Source organism: Mycteria americana, chromosome 7 (assembly GCF_035582795.1).
Source record: "Mycteria americana isolate JAX WOST 10 ecotype Jacksonville Zoo and Gardens chromosome 7, USCA_MyAme_1.0, whole genome shotgun sequence".
NCBI classification, from domain to species: Eukaryota; Metazoa; Chordata; class Aves; order Ciconiiformes; family Ciconiidae; genus Mycteria; species Mycteria americana.
Window position 1 is genome coordinate 46,101,670 of NC_134371.1, and position 18,514 is coordinate 46,120,183.

The window sequence follows — 18,514 nt, forward strand, 5'->3', positions numbered from 1 at the left end:
AATTGTGTGACCTAATTTGTGAGGTCAAATTTTTATCTCACATACTTATTAAAAATATGTATAACATTGAGGATCTTTGCTTTTTTTACTACAGTGCTAATGCCATGTGCTGTGCTATTGTTGCTTCCCAAAATAATGAATTCATCTTTGTTGTGATACAAGAAAGAACATGTCTAATGTTTTGCACCAAGAAATTTTCCGCTAATGCATTTCTGGAAGGCAAAGCAGAGTTTTGTCTTCCAATGAAGCATTTCAAATGCAGTTTAATGATTTTTATTTGGGTTGTTATACTTTAAATTAAAATTATTTTTACATTCCTGTTGGGGAGAGGTATTTTGAAAGGTGCCTGTCCCTTTGGCATCTCAGCAGTGAGCTAACATTCAGAGAAGAACATAGCCTTTAGCCTTTTCTTTTAATTAAACATCAGAAGACCCAGATGCCAAAGGGTGAAATATATTTATTTTCTCAAACTCTTTCATCCTTGTCTGGTTGGATTGCAAGATTAGTTTGTAGTTGAGTAATTTAGGCTCTTTTGTCTTATTGGATATATTTTTGGGACTGTCTGTATCTTGAGCAACGAACATTTTATTTTTCTCTTAGAGAAATAATACATGTGTTTAATACATGCCCAGCATGTATTAGCTTAATTTTTAAGGTGAGGTAGGTTAAAAGTCCTACAGTATCTTTCTCTTTTGCTGCATAAAAACACTGTCAACATGGACTATTCTAAGCAAAACTTCACTGTTTAGAGATGGATACAAGGGAGTTGGCAGGCAGAAAAAAGGAAAAGATTAAGGTAAAAGTAGACAAAATGGGCTTACAAGTATGATCAATAAAATGAAAAGTATACTGTTTTGCATTTTACACAAAAAAATAGTACAGCACTATTAAAAAACCCCCAAAACCCAAAAAAACAAAAAAAAAACCCCAGAAAAAAGCGTGTGCAGAAATTATATGGCCCAAAGTTGCCTTTAGTTACCATGACAAGTAGAATGGAATTGCATAGGATTTTGCTTATAAGTCCCAATATAAGTATTGGGACTTATAAGTCTCTTATTCATCTTCAAGAGGAGTATTGCATTTACCCATCTATTTTCATATCTGATTTTAATCTTCAGGATATTGTCATTCTCAGAAGGCAAAACAAAGATGATAAGGCAATGAATTATTAAAAATAATCAAAAGTTACTGAATTTTAACAGTACTCTAAAGCCTATGGTTTCTTTTTTTGTGGCTCACTCATTTAACTAAATCAGTATTTGATCACTACTTCAAAGTAATTCTCACACAAAGAATTTGGGAAACATTGTAAAACTGAAAGCAGCCATCCCATGGGAGAAAAAAGACTGCTGAAAATTCACAGAAGAGAAGCTCCCAGAACTGCCTCTGCCTTCTGCCTGAGGAAGGTTTTAGAGCTTGGTAGAAGGGGCCAGAGGCAAGAGCCTGAGAGACTGATGCTGCTTTTCAAGAGAGTTTTTAATTTGCTCACCTCTCTGAGCTTCCCAGAGAAGAGAACAATGAGGCTGAGTTAGGCTGCAGGCCAAGGTAGCCCAGGATCCCTTCTTCAACAGTAGCCAATTAAATGGATACTTAAGGATAGAATATGGGGTAAGATGTTGTGGTACTTCCCCAGTACCTTGTGTTTTTGTTTCTTAGCTTTTAATTTTTCTTCCATGTATTTTCATTACCACTTTTTGAACCAATCTAAAATCTTGGCCTTTAACAACATCCTTTAACTGTTACTTTCATGATTAGTTGTGAATAAAGTACTATTACTTGTTTGTTTTAAGCCTGCTGCCTACTACGTTGACACCTCCTATTTTTTGAATCAAGAAAGTGAATAATAAATGAAGAAATAATGAATACTTTTTCTCTGGTGACTGTCTGTGCCACTCATGAGTTGTCTCCGTCACATTCCCTCCAGTCATCTCTCTTCTAGCCTAAGAGCCATTATCTGCTTAATTCTTCGGATACAGAAGCGTTTCTGTACATCTGACCATCCTGTTTGCTTGTGTGCGTACTTCTAGGTCCAAGAATGGTCTGTCTTTCTAGTTCTGTGGTCTACTCCGAGAAATTTCTTAGCATTGGTACACAGCAGAATTAGATTATGATCTTAAAGAACTGATTTTAAAGAATACTTAGTGATTACTCTGAGATCTGTTGTCTATATGATGGTACCTGTTTTAAAGTCCATCATCATGTATGAATATTCAACCCATATGTTACTTTAAGTTACATCTTACATGAAGTTATGACCAAATGACCTCCAAAGGTTCCTCCAGCCAAAGTTATTCTGTGATTTGTAATCCTATTGTACAGGCACTTCACTTCATGAAAGCTTCCTTCAATTCTTTGCAAGTAGTGTTCTTTTTAAAGAAATAATTCTGCACCTTCTACAAGACTTAATTCACTTCTTCTCCCATTTCAATACTGCTTATTAATTTTTTGAACAACGCAAGTCCAAGCATGGATTCCTTTGGGTAACCCTTTTGGAAACCACCTTCTATTTGCAAAAAATATTACTGTTTCAACCTTTACTTCCTGTCCTTTTGCTGTTTATTTATCTGGGGGGAGCTTTGCCTCTCGTATTGTGAAAACTGGAAGAGCGCCTCATAGTGAGTCCTGTTAAAATTATTTTGCTAATCCGTATTAATATATAATCTTGGTCCTCATGTTCATTGTCTACTTCAAAGAACTCTAAACAATGTCCCCAGTTTTCCTTTAAGAAGTATTTTTAGTCTTTACATTTTATTTATCCATATATTTGCAAATTCTGTTTTTATAGTAGGCTTTACCGATCTGCCTTATACAAACATCAGATGTCTGTGTTGGGACATCTACTGATTACAACTGAGTTGCTTTAAAACATTGCTTTCACACTTAACCTCCCATTTCTATGGTACCAAAACTGTTTTAAGAAATAGGCTGCAGATCACAATTAAACAACTCAGCAATTTAATATTTGAATTTATTTAGTACTTAGTCTTTCCAAGTAGTGACAGTATAAAAATTGATCTGATTGATTTTTCAGTAGAATCAATTCATTCAAGCCAGTTGTTTTAACCCGTTGATGTGGTTTATCCAGGAAAAAAGGTAAGGTACCTTTATAAGGGATTCAGAGAAAGCACTTGAGTTCAGCCCTCATTGCTGCTCTTGCTGACCTGCAAATAAATAGAAGACGTGTTCAGTCTTGCACTTTTCAAACTCGCATTTCTTAAGCTTTAGTGTGTAACAGGGAATTAAATAGTAACTTCATTATCTGATACCTTGAAAATGTGCCTCAGTTCCACTAACCTTAGAAGTTATTCTTTAACCAGCCTATTTGAAATAGGAGATGTGGGGAGAGGAGGGAGCATGAGGCACTATGTCTTTTCGTTCATATGATAAAGCAGCATGTTTACTGTTCTTGGATTTTTTTTCCTTAATTGAGTTTGACAGCAACAAATCGCATGAAATACGATACAACAACAAAAGCTGCATGTGCAGAGCACAGCTTTCCTTCCAGAATAACATCTCACCCCTGGCAGTAGCAGTCTTCTTGCAACTAGCAGTGATCATTTTAGTACAGTGGAATTCACTTAATGTCACTACATCTTCTACAATTTAAATGTTGGTGGTTTTTTTTTTTTTTTTTTTTTTTTTTCCTGTAAGAGCCTACAGGTTGCCCTACAGTTTTCCCCCTCCCCCCTTTTTGCTTGATCATGGGGAGAAGAGAAAGGCTCAAAAGGAAAAGAGCATGAGACTTAATGAGACTTAAATCTCTGACTGCTCTTGTGCATTGTGTGCTGTTTTTGTTATTTGTCCGTTTCTGGTGGTATCGACTTAAATCCTGTAACTGTACATTGCTCTGCACATGGCTCAGGCATCTGAGAAACATCGAATGATCGGCTAAGCTCAAAGAGCTGATGCGGGCCTTTAAGTGCATAAGGGGTATTCTTTTTCAGGGCAGTATTTTTGGGAGAAAGAACCAACTCTGGGTGTTCTGCTGGTGTCCGTTTGATCTCTGGTGATTCTTTGATGTAACTACAGGCTGCTTTTTCCCCACCCAGGTGTTCCCTCACTGCCCTTTTCTTTTGAATCTAATGATCATCTGGTCACAGGGCTAAGTCGCTTCAATGAGATAATGGAAGACTGGTCGTGGGAGGTGGTGGTGGCAGCAGCAACGGGGAAATAAGTGATTGTCTTTCTGATTGGGTTGCTGAACCAGCTCAGTCCTGAGGCTGCACAGTTAGTGGGGGTGCGACAGAATACACTCATCCCGGCTTAGATGGAACCTCAACCCATATCCTTTATTGCTTTCAGGTATGGTTTATATCCTACCAAATTACCTACTGTTTGCTGGAGTATATAATTCACATTCAGACTGGAAACAGAAAATAGAAGGAGAACCTTCAGTGCTGGGAAGATGAATATATGAGGTTTTTCTTGGGGGGAGGGAAAGCAACAAAAAGATTTTAAGATGGAGCCTGATTATTATGACAGGACTGACATCTTGACAGGGGTCTGGACTTGATTGCCATCCATCTTTATTGCCTATGGTGATTTACCAATAACTCTTGATTTTGCAACAAAGATCGAATGATCATGCATGATTTTATTGTATGTTTTCATTTTTATCTTTAAAACAACATACTTTGCTTATTATTTGTTCATCATGTGATCCGTCTTCAAGTTAAGGACTTATTTATATGTAAACATAGAAAATTAAGCTATTTAATTTTTTAAACAATTTTAAAAATTTATACTAAAAATTGAAAATATTTTTCTTTGATAAAAAGGGAGGGAGTTTGCAGAAACTTTAGTGCATCAGAGTAGTACATAATTTTTGATATGCCAATCCTGCTAGAAAAGAAAGGGTAACTTCTAAATGAAGACAGTGAGACCAGATAATATGTAAGATATATACATTTTTATACTCAGTGGATACTTAAAATGTAGTCTGAATGTCAGCTGAATGAGGCTAGGGATACTACAAATTCATGGAAAAGCTGGAGGTATCACAAAACACTATGCCTTTTGGATTTCTTAGAAGTTGTTTTCATAGATTGCCAGTGCTTCAGGTGTGCAAAGTATGCAGCATAAAACCAAAATCACAAGTATATATTATTTAGGGATAAACAATTTTAACTACATTGTGGTAACAGTGAAAGATGTACTCATCCTTTTTTACTTTTATAACACAAATACTTTGTAATGAAAGCAAGTTTTATTCTCTTTTCCCAAAGAAAATAAGTTGTTTGCTGTAACATATACAAACTAGAAATCAGTAGGCATACTTTTTGAAAGCAGGTTTGTTTCAGCCAAAACAACAGTGTCTTTTCATTGCTTAATATAATGCCATAATTCTTGGTAACATTCATCTACAGATGCTTTCATGCGAAGAAGGTCTATGTCGGCCTGAAATTTTTTTGCATGTAGGTTAAGAACTGTCAGTTAAGAAGTAAAAGATGTATCTGCCATATTGGGGTAGAGGCCACAGAAAAGAAAAATTGCTCGAAGAGGAAGATCACAAGAGTGTTTAACTTAAAAAGCTGAAGGATTATGTAGCATTATGAAGAGGGTGCGTGCAGGCAAGATTATTCTGTCATTTGCTGGAACCTGCCCGCTTTGCCAGGCATCAGCCACTTTCCCTTCGTGTTATGTAATAATTTAAAACTCCTCTCTTGCCAGAGAATTTATTTCTTGTAAGTAGCAAAAATGGAGAGTAAGGTCTTTTATCTTAGAGGCAGATGCTATTGGTCAATACTGAGCACAAAAGAAATTGCATGAAAGATAATTTAATTTTCATTTTTGCAATGCTTGATGAATAAAATCTCAGCACCTTTTCAGCAATGCTTGTTTTTAAATCTTGTTTGAGACGTGTGAAAGATTGTAAGTGGCATACGTGTGCATTTTCATGGGTTATATTGTGCACAGTTACCATCTTGCTGTTCACGATTATTATTTTAGTGTACAGTATCTGTACACTGAAGGGTACAGTGTAGTCAGCCGGATGACTAATTCCATTTGTGCTGAATAGACTTGTTGAAAGGCAGGGCTGCCTCCTGTCATGCCATGCTTTCAGACACACTGCAGGTGAGATTTGACTATCATATTCTTACTGCAGTATATTTATTTTTTAGAAGGGACAACGTTTTTGTTTGTTTCTACTTAATTGACCAAGTTCTTTTCAAAATTATTCAGTCTATGAATGCTTCATAACAGAAAAATGCCTAGGTCCTGTACAAGATTCATGACATTTCACAGTATTAAATTCAGTTTCCAAAGTGGAAACTGAATTTAATACTGCGAGAACAATTCTTGTTCTCAAGCATTTTTCCTCTTACTGCTTGCTGCAGAATCATCCCTGTGCAGGCAGAAGGTAGTATTAAAAACATAGCTCAAAGTATTTACTTCTGTGGAATAATGGATTTTTATCTTCCAAAATTTGTCCCTGTTTTTCAGAGCCTTTTGCTGCGTATAATCTTCTACTATCTGGACGCACCTTCATAGCTCATCTATAGTATCTGCCCAATGTAAGTTGTTAGCTCCTCAGGGCAGGTACTTGTTTGAACAAATACACATTTTCGAATGCCATGCCTGTCTATGGCACCACATTAAAAGATGTGATAATTAACACTGGTTAATTTCCATACCTTCTGCTTTTATAAAAAGCAGCACCTCGTGTACCACACTTTTTAATTCATATGCCAAAACTCTAGTTTGCTCAATTTCAAAGAAAATAGTGAAGCTTAGTTTTGAGGCAACATTCTTTTTAAAATTCATATCCCCAGTTCCCCTACTAGACTACATTGAAATGATGAGATTTCATTACTTTGTCAAAACAAATGAATACTCATTTTTGAAACCTGATGATTCTTTATTGTTTATTCACATAATAAGACATTTAGTACTCAGCCATTTCTAACGTTTGTTCAAAGTGCTGAGATTCTTCTCAATCTAGACAATTCCAAAATCCCTTACTCTCACAAAGATAGCTGCCTATGTCACTGCAAGTAAGGACTAGTTGCCTTAATAAGCATTTGAAGTTAAAATTGTACAAAACACGGGAGCTTGTCCTTAACACTTGTTTGGAGGAAGACATGCTTTGAAAGGGAAACCAAGGTCAGTCAGAGAAAGAAAAATAGTTTTCACCTAATTTATCACAAAATGTATGTAGCTATGGCCATTATAAAGTCAGTGACCTTCCTAGCTCTATTCTGCTTTCTTTCAGTGCAGTCCTGGAGAGAGCCCTCTTTTTTGAGAGAGGACAAACTGCAGACATCGAAGTTTTAAATGCCAAGTACTTGGTTTTGAGTATAAATAATAAGAGATCATGTTGGAATTGCACATGAAATGTCTATTATTTTAAACATCCTTTCTTGCATTTGTAATCCACCGTTATCCATGTAGGGCATGTCCAGGTTTTCTAAATTAATGTGCGTAATTTTCTGTGTCAAGCTTAAAAAAATTATTTTAAAAAAATTTTGCAAGTGCAGCTGGAGCTAGTGGTACTTGATCTTTCTAGTACTTGGTATTTGACTTTCTGAAAATGGGATCCTTTATTGCTGCAGTTACATATGGATGTACAAAAACAAATGTATGTATTTTAAGAGAAGATTAAGTGTTTGAATGATGCCTAGGACAGCTTCTGAAAATGTGTGCTGTGCAAACAGGAATGGGTTGGCATTTGTATGTCAGTAGACTCTTTCTGCAGTGTACTTGACTAATTTTCAGATTGCTTTTGCTCTGTTGTAACATTTTGTCCCCTGGCTTCCCAAAATCTTCACAGTTTCTTTTCCTTCTCTTCTGTTTTGAGAAACAAAAAAATTTAAACCTGAGGAGTGAATCTGTGAGAGTTGTGAGCAGAACCACCCTTAAGGACATGAGGCACAAACGGTCATTAGTCATCTAAATAATGATAGGTCCATTCCTTTCCCAAAAGGCAGCCCTTATGGCTTTCTCTTCTTAATTTTAAAACCATGGCTGTTCAGAAGCATTTCTGCAGTGCCTGTTTTTTCTTGCACAGAGGCAAGCTTCCAGATTCCTTAAAATGAATGTCACGATGTGCCAAATGTCCCTGCTTAGGAGTTAAGTAAGAAAATGCCTTCTGTTGGAGTTATTTTTCTGAATAAAAAATTAAATTCTGAAACTTCAGTTTAGATTCTAAATTTTCTTAGCTAAACTGCTTATTTCTGATCAAAATAAATGTTAGCTATATTTATAGGAGCACTAAGCTGAGCATTAAGTTTGGCCTTGACTTGGAAGACCTGAAAACTTAAAGCTGCTACTGAGAGGGGACTGTCCACTTCAGTGAGTGTCCATGTTCCCATGCTGCTAATTTTACTAATGCTGCTCGTATTGTCACTAAGCATAAAGAGAGAGTTAGCCGCCAATATCTTTGCTGAAAAAAACATTTGAGCTAAGTCAAATACTGATGTTCAGAGCTGGGGAAGATGTCCATTTGTCTATGCATTGTTCTTTAAGCAAAACAAACTACTGTAATGTTAAAAAAAAAAAAAATCTGTTTAGAAATATTTCAGAAGCCACACAATTTAAAAAATGCAACCATGTAAATTGAATAACATAGCTAGACTTGTTTATTTTCCTTGTAATGAACTCCTGCTATGATCTGCAATGTAGTTCCAAGTTTTGTGTTCATCTTATCTGGAAAATGGAGATATAGCTACTTATCAGGAGGCTTTTTGCTAATGATCAGGTCTACAAAACCCAAAGAAGCAAGAGGGCTTCCTGAGTTGTGGTGTTTTTCTGTTTCTGATAACGAGTTGTTGATCAGACTGTTAGCAGACAGATTTTTTCTCCCACACATCTTCATTTTAGTTGATGGTTGACCATTTTTGCAGAGGTCTCTGCCAAGAATACAGCTTTTACATGCAGCATTAAAGAGAAATGGTGGAAAAACTGAGTCTTTGAATAATTATAGAAGATTTGACAGGTAGTAAAGGACTGGAGGGAACCCCGAATGCTGCTTCAAGAAGGTTTTTAAGGAGGTAAAATGGTAGGAACAGTTGAGGGAAGAAAGTCACAGCAAGCAGGGCTAGGACTGTAAAAAAACAAAAACAAAAACAAACAAACAAATTCTTCAGTAGTTTTATTTGTCCTGTAGCATGACAGTCTTTAAATCTTCTGTTTCTGTGGAAGTGGAAGAGAAATGTGAATGTTTATCAGATGTGGTTTGGAGTGCATTACAAATTTGTCATCTGAATTATGAGATAGTGACGATTTTGCCCCCACTTGTGCTTGCGAGTTCTCTGTTTATGGAAGAAAGCCCTGCCAGGGCTGCTCTACTTATACACTTTTATAAGCAGAAGCTTAAACAGTTAGTTGAGTAAGGCTCATGGTAACTGTTAAATGTTTTAATAATCAGCCTTCTGAAGTTTTTTGACTTAAAATTGAGTGAAGCAGCAAAGTCGGGGGTTGTGGTTAGTCATATGAAAAATATCAAGACTTTATTGAACAGTACTCAAAGACAAAACAGCTAAAGAGAAGACAAACAAGTGAAATATTCAAAGCTGATTCTTAGGCACTGTCAGCATTTCATTCATCTTACCTGAATGTAAGGCTTATAAGCAATATCTAAAATTAGAACTTTTAATTATGATGACATACAAAAATAATGGCTTAAGACTGGGAGAATTAAAAGTTCAATTAAAATATCTTCTTTGAGGTATGCCTATGTACTTATTCAGTGTATTAATTTTGTCCATAGTAATTATTTAAATCATTGCCACTCTGAAGAGTGCACTTAAAAGACTGTGCTGGCATGTTCCATGTATGTGAGTTCTGTAATTTGTGTCATAAGTACTCGGCCTAAAAGTAAAAAAAACCCCACCTATTTTCTTTCGCGTCATTAATAGACAGCCCTAGAAACGGAATGTAAGTGTTTTTTTCTAAGTGATTATGTAGTGTTGCTTTTCTCGTGTCTCCTCACCAGCTGAGAAGTCCTTCTAGACAAGTTTTGCCTTTGGTAGAAACTGTACAAAGCTATTGACTTCCACTGGTTGTGAAGATAGGTGACACTGATTAGGAATTAAGAAGCAGCTGTCTTGATAAACTGGATTCTCCTCTCTTGCATTTACTGTTAATTTTGCAACAAAATCATTAGGAACAGGTATTTTAAACACTGAAGCTAGCAGAGCTGATTTGAAGAATATACAGAGAATGACAAGGGACTATGTTTTCATATAGTCCATGCTCAGAATAGAGCTTCCCTTTAACTAGCTTTTAATAATATTAGTATTGGACCAAGATGTTGCTAAAAAATGTGGCAAAGCTGCTGTTTTTTGTGTCATGGATGCTCAGACTGTGGGTATAACTGTCCACCTGCTCTTCACACTGCTGTCCTTAACAACCCATCTGTTTTCCTCTTTCATTTTTTATCATAACTTCTTGTTACTTTATTATCCGCAGTTATGCTCCTTCATCTGAAACCTTCACAATCTAACTTTACTTACTGTGATGTAAATACTAATTTGGGATTTCTTCTCTTTTATTTAAATACAAGGTCTCATTTGCCTGCATGTCTTTAGTTTGTGCTGTTAAAATGATTCATGACACTGTGGGTCACTGTTCAGGCATTTAATCCAATTAGACAGTGAGATACTGCCCTGGGTTACTTTGCCCTCATTTCCTGGTTGGAGGGTGAAGATGGCTGGAGATGGACCTACTCGGAGATTTGAGATGGAGTATTTCTTCTGCTCTTTGCTATGGAAGGCTTATCGATCGCTAAATGTCAATCTGTTCCTCAGCAGAGCTGCATTCCCTATTTTTGTACCTACAAAAATATAAACCAAAAAGGTTTAAAGCACATTCAGAGTGTCCAAACAGACACCCAAACCGCTCTTCTGGTGAAAGAAAGGACAGAATTAGTGAGAGTTCATGTTATTTCCTATAGGAAAGGCAAATGTCATTGTGTTGAGATTCTGGAAACATTAAGATGTGTGGCCTTGTCAGTCTAAAATTCTGTTTCAGATTCAAAGCCTCATGAAGTCAGGAGGCTTTCTTCCGTTACATTAGTGGTTTTTGGATCAGGTTATAAATATTTGGTGACTAGGCTATATTTTCCCTAGAGAAAGAGTCTTCCTTCAAGACTCGTATTAACTAGGAATGGATGTTTAATGCAAACAAAAGCTGGTTTACGTCTCTGTACTAATAGTATATAGTATATCCACAAATTCACCTTTGAACCCTGGTCACCTATACTCTGTGTCATCATTCTGTATGTTAAAATGATCCCTGCCCAAAGTGTAAACCACATTCTGCGTTGTTTGGAAATAACATGCTGGAATCAGTTTTGACAGATAGAGGTCATCATAGGGCATGCATTATGCATGTTGTTAGCAAAAAATAACATTTCTGAATTTCTGCATGAAACTCTGAGGGTCATTCAGTGCTGTTCATAAATGCAGAGCTGCTGTAAGGGTTACAAGTAGTTTGTGTTCTCATCATTTCATATATAATGGGTATTCTAATTTATGATGTACTATGTTAATTCTAAAATGTAACCTTTTTCCTTGACTCATAACTATGAGATTAAATACTCAAATGCATGGTATAGTTTATGAAAGGTTTTATTTTTCTGTAATGTAGCCAAATTGGTAATTTGTAAACCCTGACTCTAGCATGCTTTCTGCTTTTCTCATGAGCTATGATTTAGATCATCAATTTGTGTTAGGTCTGTGACCCAGAGCTTGGCTATGAAGACTTTTTTAGGAATCTGGGGGTTTTCCTGGTTTTCAAGTGAAGTAAATTTCAGCTATTTATTGGTGGAATAACTGGGTCAGTTTGCTTTTTGATTTCAAGGTTGGAAACTGCCAGGCTGGTTTTGCATCTTTAAATTAGGAAGTTTCCTGACAAAAGCTTTCAGTCATGTGGAGATCCGACCTCATGGAAGCCAATGGGATTTTTGCTATTAATTATAATAACGCATGGCTGAAATACTGACCTTGTCCTTTGTGTTGGATTTTTATCTGCTTTTAAACACATTTATGAATAACACTTTTGTGCCAGATATGTTTCCAGAAGTTTTCTGCAGTAGTCAGATACTCTCAGTACTGCAGCTATGTACATCACAATGCCAGTGTCTCTAATGCTTATCATATTTCACATTTTAGTCATTAATGCATAATGTTTCTATACTGTTTCTATCACAAATAATCCACTATTACACTTAAAACATTGCAGGTTTCTGTAACATACTGCTTTTTCTTGTCTGCATTATTAATTACAGCAAGTACTCAGGATTCTTAATGAGTATATTTGTGATGAATCCATGTGCCAATTAAGAATGAAATTTCAAGATAGACAAGGAAAATATTCTAGATCTTGTCTGTCTGAACTTCAGTAAAGCAGTTGGTATATTCCTCAGAGGAATTGATCTGTTATGAGAGGAGGCCAAAAGGACCTGGCTCATTTAGCCTAGCAAAATGAAGGTTAAAAGGGATATGATTGCTCTCTATAACTACATTATGAAAATAAATGCAGACAAGGAAAAGAACTATTCAGACTGCTGCCTCTAGATGGATGTAAGTTTGCCATGAACTAATTTACAGTGGAAAGTAAAAGATTCTAAATGCTCAGAGAATAAAATTCTAAAATGAACAGTAGGACCAAACAAATTCGTTTTAGGATAAGCTTGCTAAACAGCTGAAAGATTGTATGAACTGTTTCCTGTGATAGTGATGGATGGGACTTGATCCATCACACCCCAGTGTGATGTGTAGGTCAGGAGATGAAGGGCTGATCAGATTCTGTCCAGTTAAATGTACACCATCTCAATGTTAATCTGCTAAACTGTTTCTGAGCTAGTACTGTGAAATCTCTAATTATATGGTAAAAAGAAATTTGCGTATTCTGTTTGGAGCTCTTTGACTCTTTACCTCGATTTATTAACTTTTCTGTACCCCATTTATTTCTTCCATGCTTAATGGTGATGCAAGGGAAGTTCTGTGAGGAGAACATTTATCCATGGAAAAATAGCTATTCTAGAATAGTATGTGCTTGTTTCTGATTGATTCAAAGATTTCATTTAGTCTTTTGTTCCTGGAAAAACTGATTTTTAAAAAATGGTTAAAATCATGTAACAGGGACAGGTCCTTTTGAGGATATTTTCATACAACAAGTAAAACACATTAGTTGCACATTCACTGCTTTTATACCTGTGATCAGTACAGGCTGTCTATGCATGTCTGGTATTGCTGATATTGAAATGAATATATTCTCTGTGACTCAAACACTCCCTTTGTTGGAGAGTGAATTTACCTTCAGTTGTACTTCAAGGTACAAAGTACTTCTCAGAATCCGAGTCAAATCTAATGTGTGCTTAAATAATTAGCAAAAGAAAATAATTTCCCTTGATTATACATGCATCTTTGATCAGTGGCCTTGAATCTAGCAACAGTATCATTACTAAAGTGGGTGAATGAAAGTAATACAGTAATTACTGAAATCGCAATGTTCTTCTGTATTATTGCAGTGTATGGGAATCCTAGCCGTGTATCCCTTTTATTCCAGATGCTGGTTTATGTAGGTCTGGTGATAGTGCGTATACATTGTGCTAGGCAGCGTGTATTCATAGTAAAGACAACGCTGAGCGCAAAGAACTCCTAAGTAGACCAAAGACAACAATGGGATAAAAGTAGGTAGTAAAATTACAGTAGAAGAATAAGATTTGTTGGTCACCATATAGAGAGCAGCTGTAGCTTGTTAATGTTGTAGTTGTCACAGTTTCTGTAGGCGTTATGGCAAAGAAGTTTTAAGAAGGGATCTGAAGCAAGGTAATGAACTTTAAGACTAAGACCCTAACCCGAAAGCCTGTTTAAATGAGTAGGATTATTTCTAGTGATGTCAAGAGGTGTTAGATCAAATCTTCCAACGTTGTAGCTGCCAAGGGAATTTTATAATCAAAATTGCTGTGGGATTTTACAGAATTAAGCATATTGAATTATACACAAATATTCTAGGCATGATATGTTTTAACATGATTAATTCTGTGTTACCTTTTGAATAATTCTGCTCGTTGACACAGCACAATTTTTTTCGCATGTTCTCTCAGCCTGGTTTTCAGAGATGCCAATAATCATAATTACCAATGAAATAGAAATAAGAAGTAATTTTACACGTGTTAATGATTAATAATTTCAGAAGTATAGTATCTTTAAGAAACCCCAGGATTTGCACTGAAAAGTGCATGAGAGTATTTATTGATTATTTTCTGATGAGATCAATACAAAGGTGGTGTTTTAAGTATATTGTATCTGCACAGTAAAAATGTGATAAACTAAATCACCTAATAGAAGGTTTCATAACGTGAATAATTTTTTGTGCATTTGTTTTGACTTCCAAGTATGTCTCTAAGATGAGTGCGTGCTTGCAGTTTGTTTATCGCATACGCAGAGCTATCATTTATATTGTGATGAGGGAGTTTCCTTGCATTAGGACAAAGTTGTCAGCTTTGAGTAGGTACTTGTATGCAGCATTACTTCTATTTGCCACACGATAGATGCAACATTTGTTGATGCTGAATCAGTATTTGAAAGCATGACAGCCTTCAGCTGAGAAATAAAGGAAAGTCTAGTATTTACCTAAGTGGAATAATGGCTTACTAATAATTAGGTGCTCATTTTAAGTATGCCAGATAACTTGAAGAAATAGTAAAAGTTGTGGTGTCATTTGGGTTGAGTAACGTAAGAGCTGTTATTACTTTGCTTAACATTTCATCAGCACTTTGGATTAGTATCTATTCTTAAATACAGAGAGTAGTAATTATTGAAGGTGATCTCTTTCATTATTCATACAATTTAGAGGAGATCATGAATATTTGTATTTCTTTCCACCTAAATTACCGTAGCGATCTTGCAACAGAAATAGGTCTTTTGTAGGCCTCCTGATCCTTTGTTGTTAGAATTAAATTAATCATGACTCTCTAGCAAGAAACTGGTTAAATATGGCAGCCCAGCTACCTTGACTTTGCATGCTTTCACTCTTATTTGTATTTATTAATATACATTCTTACAAAATCTTACTTAACCAAAAATGTTCTGGTTAAGGTTATGCCTACTTAATTGTAGTAATTTTTAACATCCCATGCGCAGTTAAAAACAGGAAAATTATTATATAAAGTTTTATTTAAAGATAGAGGGAGAGTAATTAAAAATAGATCCTTCTGTTAAAATTATGCTTTCCTTGGCAGTATAAAGAGTGGAAAAAAATGCGTTTCTAAAAGCTTTTAAGTCTTTACTATGTTTGTTATGGTGTGGGTGGTACTTCACTTGATTTCAAGTATTCTTATATCACAGCACGCTCTTTTAGTGCAATACAGTAGCTGTCCGTAATGCTTTAAGTATTTTTTTTTTAAAAGTGCCATTATAGTTATAAGAACATGGAGTTACAGTACCCACAGTTTTGTCTTCTGGCTGAAGTCTTGTCCCCCACCCCTCATTTGGTACATGCTTGTGGAGGGTTCTTGAACTGTAGTTATAAACAGTGAGTTAGTTCTTTGTACAGGCAGAGAGACTAATCTTTGGGGAAAATATTTTGTGTCTCAAGAAGTGGATTGCTCCCTTAAAAAAAAAAAAAAAATATATATATATATATATAAAATCACAGATCAGCTGTCTAGACGCAGCCAGTATTGATGTGGAAGGACTAGTGTGCAGCTAGAGTTCTTGTCTTGAAAATGAAACCTTAAATTGATCCAGGCTTTGCTATGTGTATCCAAAAATATTGTCAAAACCTGAAAATCTGAAAAAACAAAACAAAACAAACCCAAAACACCAAAACCCAAAACAAAACCAAAGAAGAAGAAGAAAAAGTCTTATGAGAAGCCTAGAAGGATTGTCATCCTTTTGTCATCCTTACTCTCTTGGACATGTTCGCATCAGCAGTAGGCTTTTTGGTAATACTGATCTAAAGCTGATGAGGTTACCCATATGGTGTCTTTAATACCAGTTCATCACAATTTTTGCCTTGAACTACGAAGTGGCCTTAGTATTTGAAACTTATGCAGAGCCAGGGGTGCACATGTAGAGGAAAGAGCCTTCATAGACATGAAATCAACTTTACCCCAAGAAGAAGGGAAGACAAAGATGTTTTTTCAAAGTAGTTCTTTTCTATTAGGTTGTACATGGTATAGTACTAAAGCATTGCCTTAGTGCCTTAGTGAGGTATTAAGACATAGTGTCTTATTAAAGACATAGTGTCTCTTTGATTGATTGCTTTTGCGGTCTTCAGATTTTATAAATTGTCATTAACTAAAAATATATGCTGATGTACGTTTTGTTTGTTTCTTTGTTTGTTTGTTCAGGTTTACCAAAAATGCAAGTAATTCGGAACTACAATGGAATACCACAGCCAGCGACACAAGATGGTCCACCATTGCATATCCAGATTGGGGACACTATTGAACTAATTAGAGGAGATGCACATAGCTTATTTTGGCAGGTATTGTATCATTTAGCAAATGGCTATATTCCATTAGTCCCAGATGTTAAATTCTTATTGATATATTGCTCTTGTATTTTTTTCTTTTTTGAACAACAAAAGAATATCTTTGTGTTTTATCCAAAATAAATGTCTAATACAACTATTTTTACTTTTAAAGTGCCAATAGTTCCTATATTGTGTAAAGTTTCATTTTTGCAGCCTTAGAGTAAAAGTCCCGGTGAGTAAATCTGCAAGAACATGGCATTGGTAGCAATCCTTCTAGTGAAATTATAGGAGTTAAGGAGAGCGTTTGGCATATAAACAGCAAAGTCCTGTGAATTTTCAGTCACTGCTTTTCTTAATATAGTAGAACTAAAAGCTATACTGGCAAAACCCAGTTACAAATATTAGATTTATAGGGGAGAGAAATAGCTCTGCAAAACAGAACCACACCTAAACTTCTTGATGACCTCTCAAGTCAGTTAAGGGCAGTTTTTTATGTACATTGGAAAAGTATATTCTATTGATGGCAAAATTCAGTATCACGTGATTCACATCACTACTACTGTTACTGAAATTCCTTTTTAACTGAGAACTATAAACAGATTCAAAATGCTGTCTTGCCTTGACTTTAAAGATAAATGCATTAAAGCATGTCTCATTTTTCTTGATTGTTTTCTTAATTGTTCATGCTAGAATCCTATGTACTACTGATATTATTGGATAGATGGAAATAGAAATAGAGCTAAATAGAAGAACTTTCAGGATAGTAATAGAACAACAACTGGGAAGCATCTGTTGTTGTCTTGAATTGTCGTTCCTGTGTTTGTCTTGGTGATTTTCTTTTTTCCTTAAGGCTATAATAAGTTAATGAATATAATTATAAAAACTGCTTGGTCTGTTACATGAGTTAGGTCATACATTTTTTTGCTGGCTTCAGTTAGGGTTGAATCTTCTCCAAACTCTCCAGGACTGAAATCAGTGAACTCTCTCTTCCTATGCCACTGCATCATCCTGAAAACATTTAACTGGGGGAAGTAATAAACAATAGAATTGCTTTAGCTATTTAAAAATATGTAAAGAACTGTAACACCCCCACCTCCCCAAACAAACAACCTCCCCCCCTCCCCAACCTGTTATTTAGCAGACCATTGATAATTCACATCAATAAAAATAAATCTTTTCAAATGTTAGTTGGCAGATTTTGGCCTATATAGTTTTATATGTAGGGCTTGGTTCTGCAAGGTCTTGAGTTCTGATCCGGAGAAGCATTTAAGCATGCTCTTGATTTGGGACTGGCGAGAAGGTAATCATCTGACTAATACACTTAGTACAAGCCAGAATTATTGGCACCTTGTGGGACTGATTCAATTGCCATGTTCATATACATCCATCAACTCAGTCTACTGGAATTTGTCTTAGATGTTATTTGTACCTATTATGCTAAAGAATTTAGTTAGAATCTCACTGTGTTTAACTAGCAGAAACTGGAAAGCGCGTGAGGCTTTTTCCCCAGAAGCCTTAGTAATAGATTTGAATCTTAATGGAAATTGTCATCTCCATTAACATCATTCAGGAAATTCGTTTTCTCACAAGCTGTCTTGTCACAGACTGCTTTACAAGACTTATGAAAATCTGTATTATGACACCTGCATTTTAAAACGCATATTAAGAAAAAAACATGCAAACCACAATTTGTATTAAAATCTGTAAGTTTTATTCAAGCGGCATTTTAGAGTAATTTACAGCTGACCTGCAAGACTAATATTAGAATGGATTATTAAGTTGACTGTCGCTCAGTTTAGAAATTCAAGTGCTTGTGATAGATAAGTATGTGTGGTTTAAGTATAATTTTTTCATTCTTTTTACAGTACATCAAATAAACACAAGTTACTAAGCAATGCTTAAGCTATAGCTTAAATGCAATCAAATGTGTTTTGATAGACATTAACATTCTGCTAAGTTAATGTTTGAATGATCATATAGCAATTATTGTGGTAAGTTCTGTAGTAATTCAAGACCATATACACATATGAATCTGCCTGTTATGCAGTCTGGAAAACAGAAGTATGTTTTTTCTTCCTTTATGAAA

At 35.5% G+C, this 18,514-nt stretch overlaps 1 protein-coding gene across 1 annotated transcript in view; it reads left to right on the top strand.

Moving 5' to 3' along the window:
• The window catches only part of VAV3 (vav guanine nucleotide exchange factor 3), a 176,301-nt gene that overhangs the window by 123,488 nt on the left and 34,299 nt on the right, over positions 1-18,514 (top strand). The window contains exon 20 of the mRNA XM_075508217.1: positions 16,304-16,440. Coding sequence (XP_075364332.1) covers positions 16,304-16,440 — 137 coding nt within the window. The remainder of the gene's footprint in view (positions 1-16,303; positions 16,441-18,514) is intronic.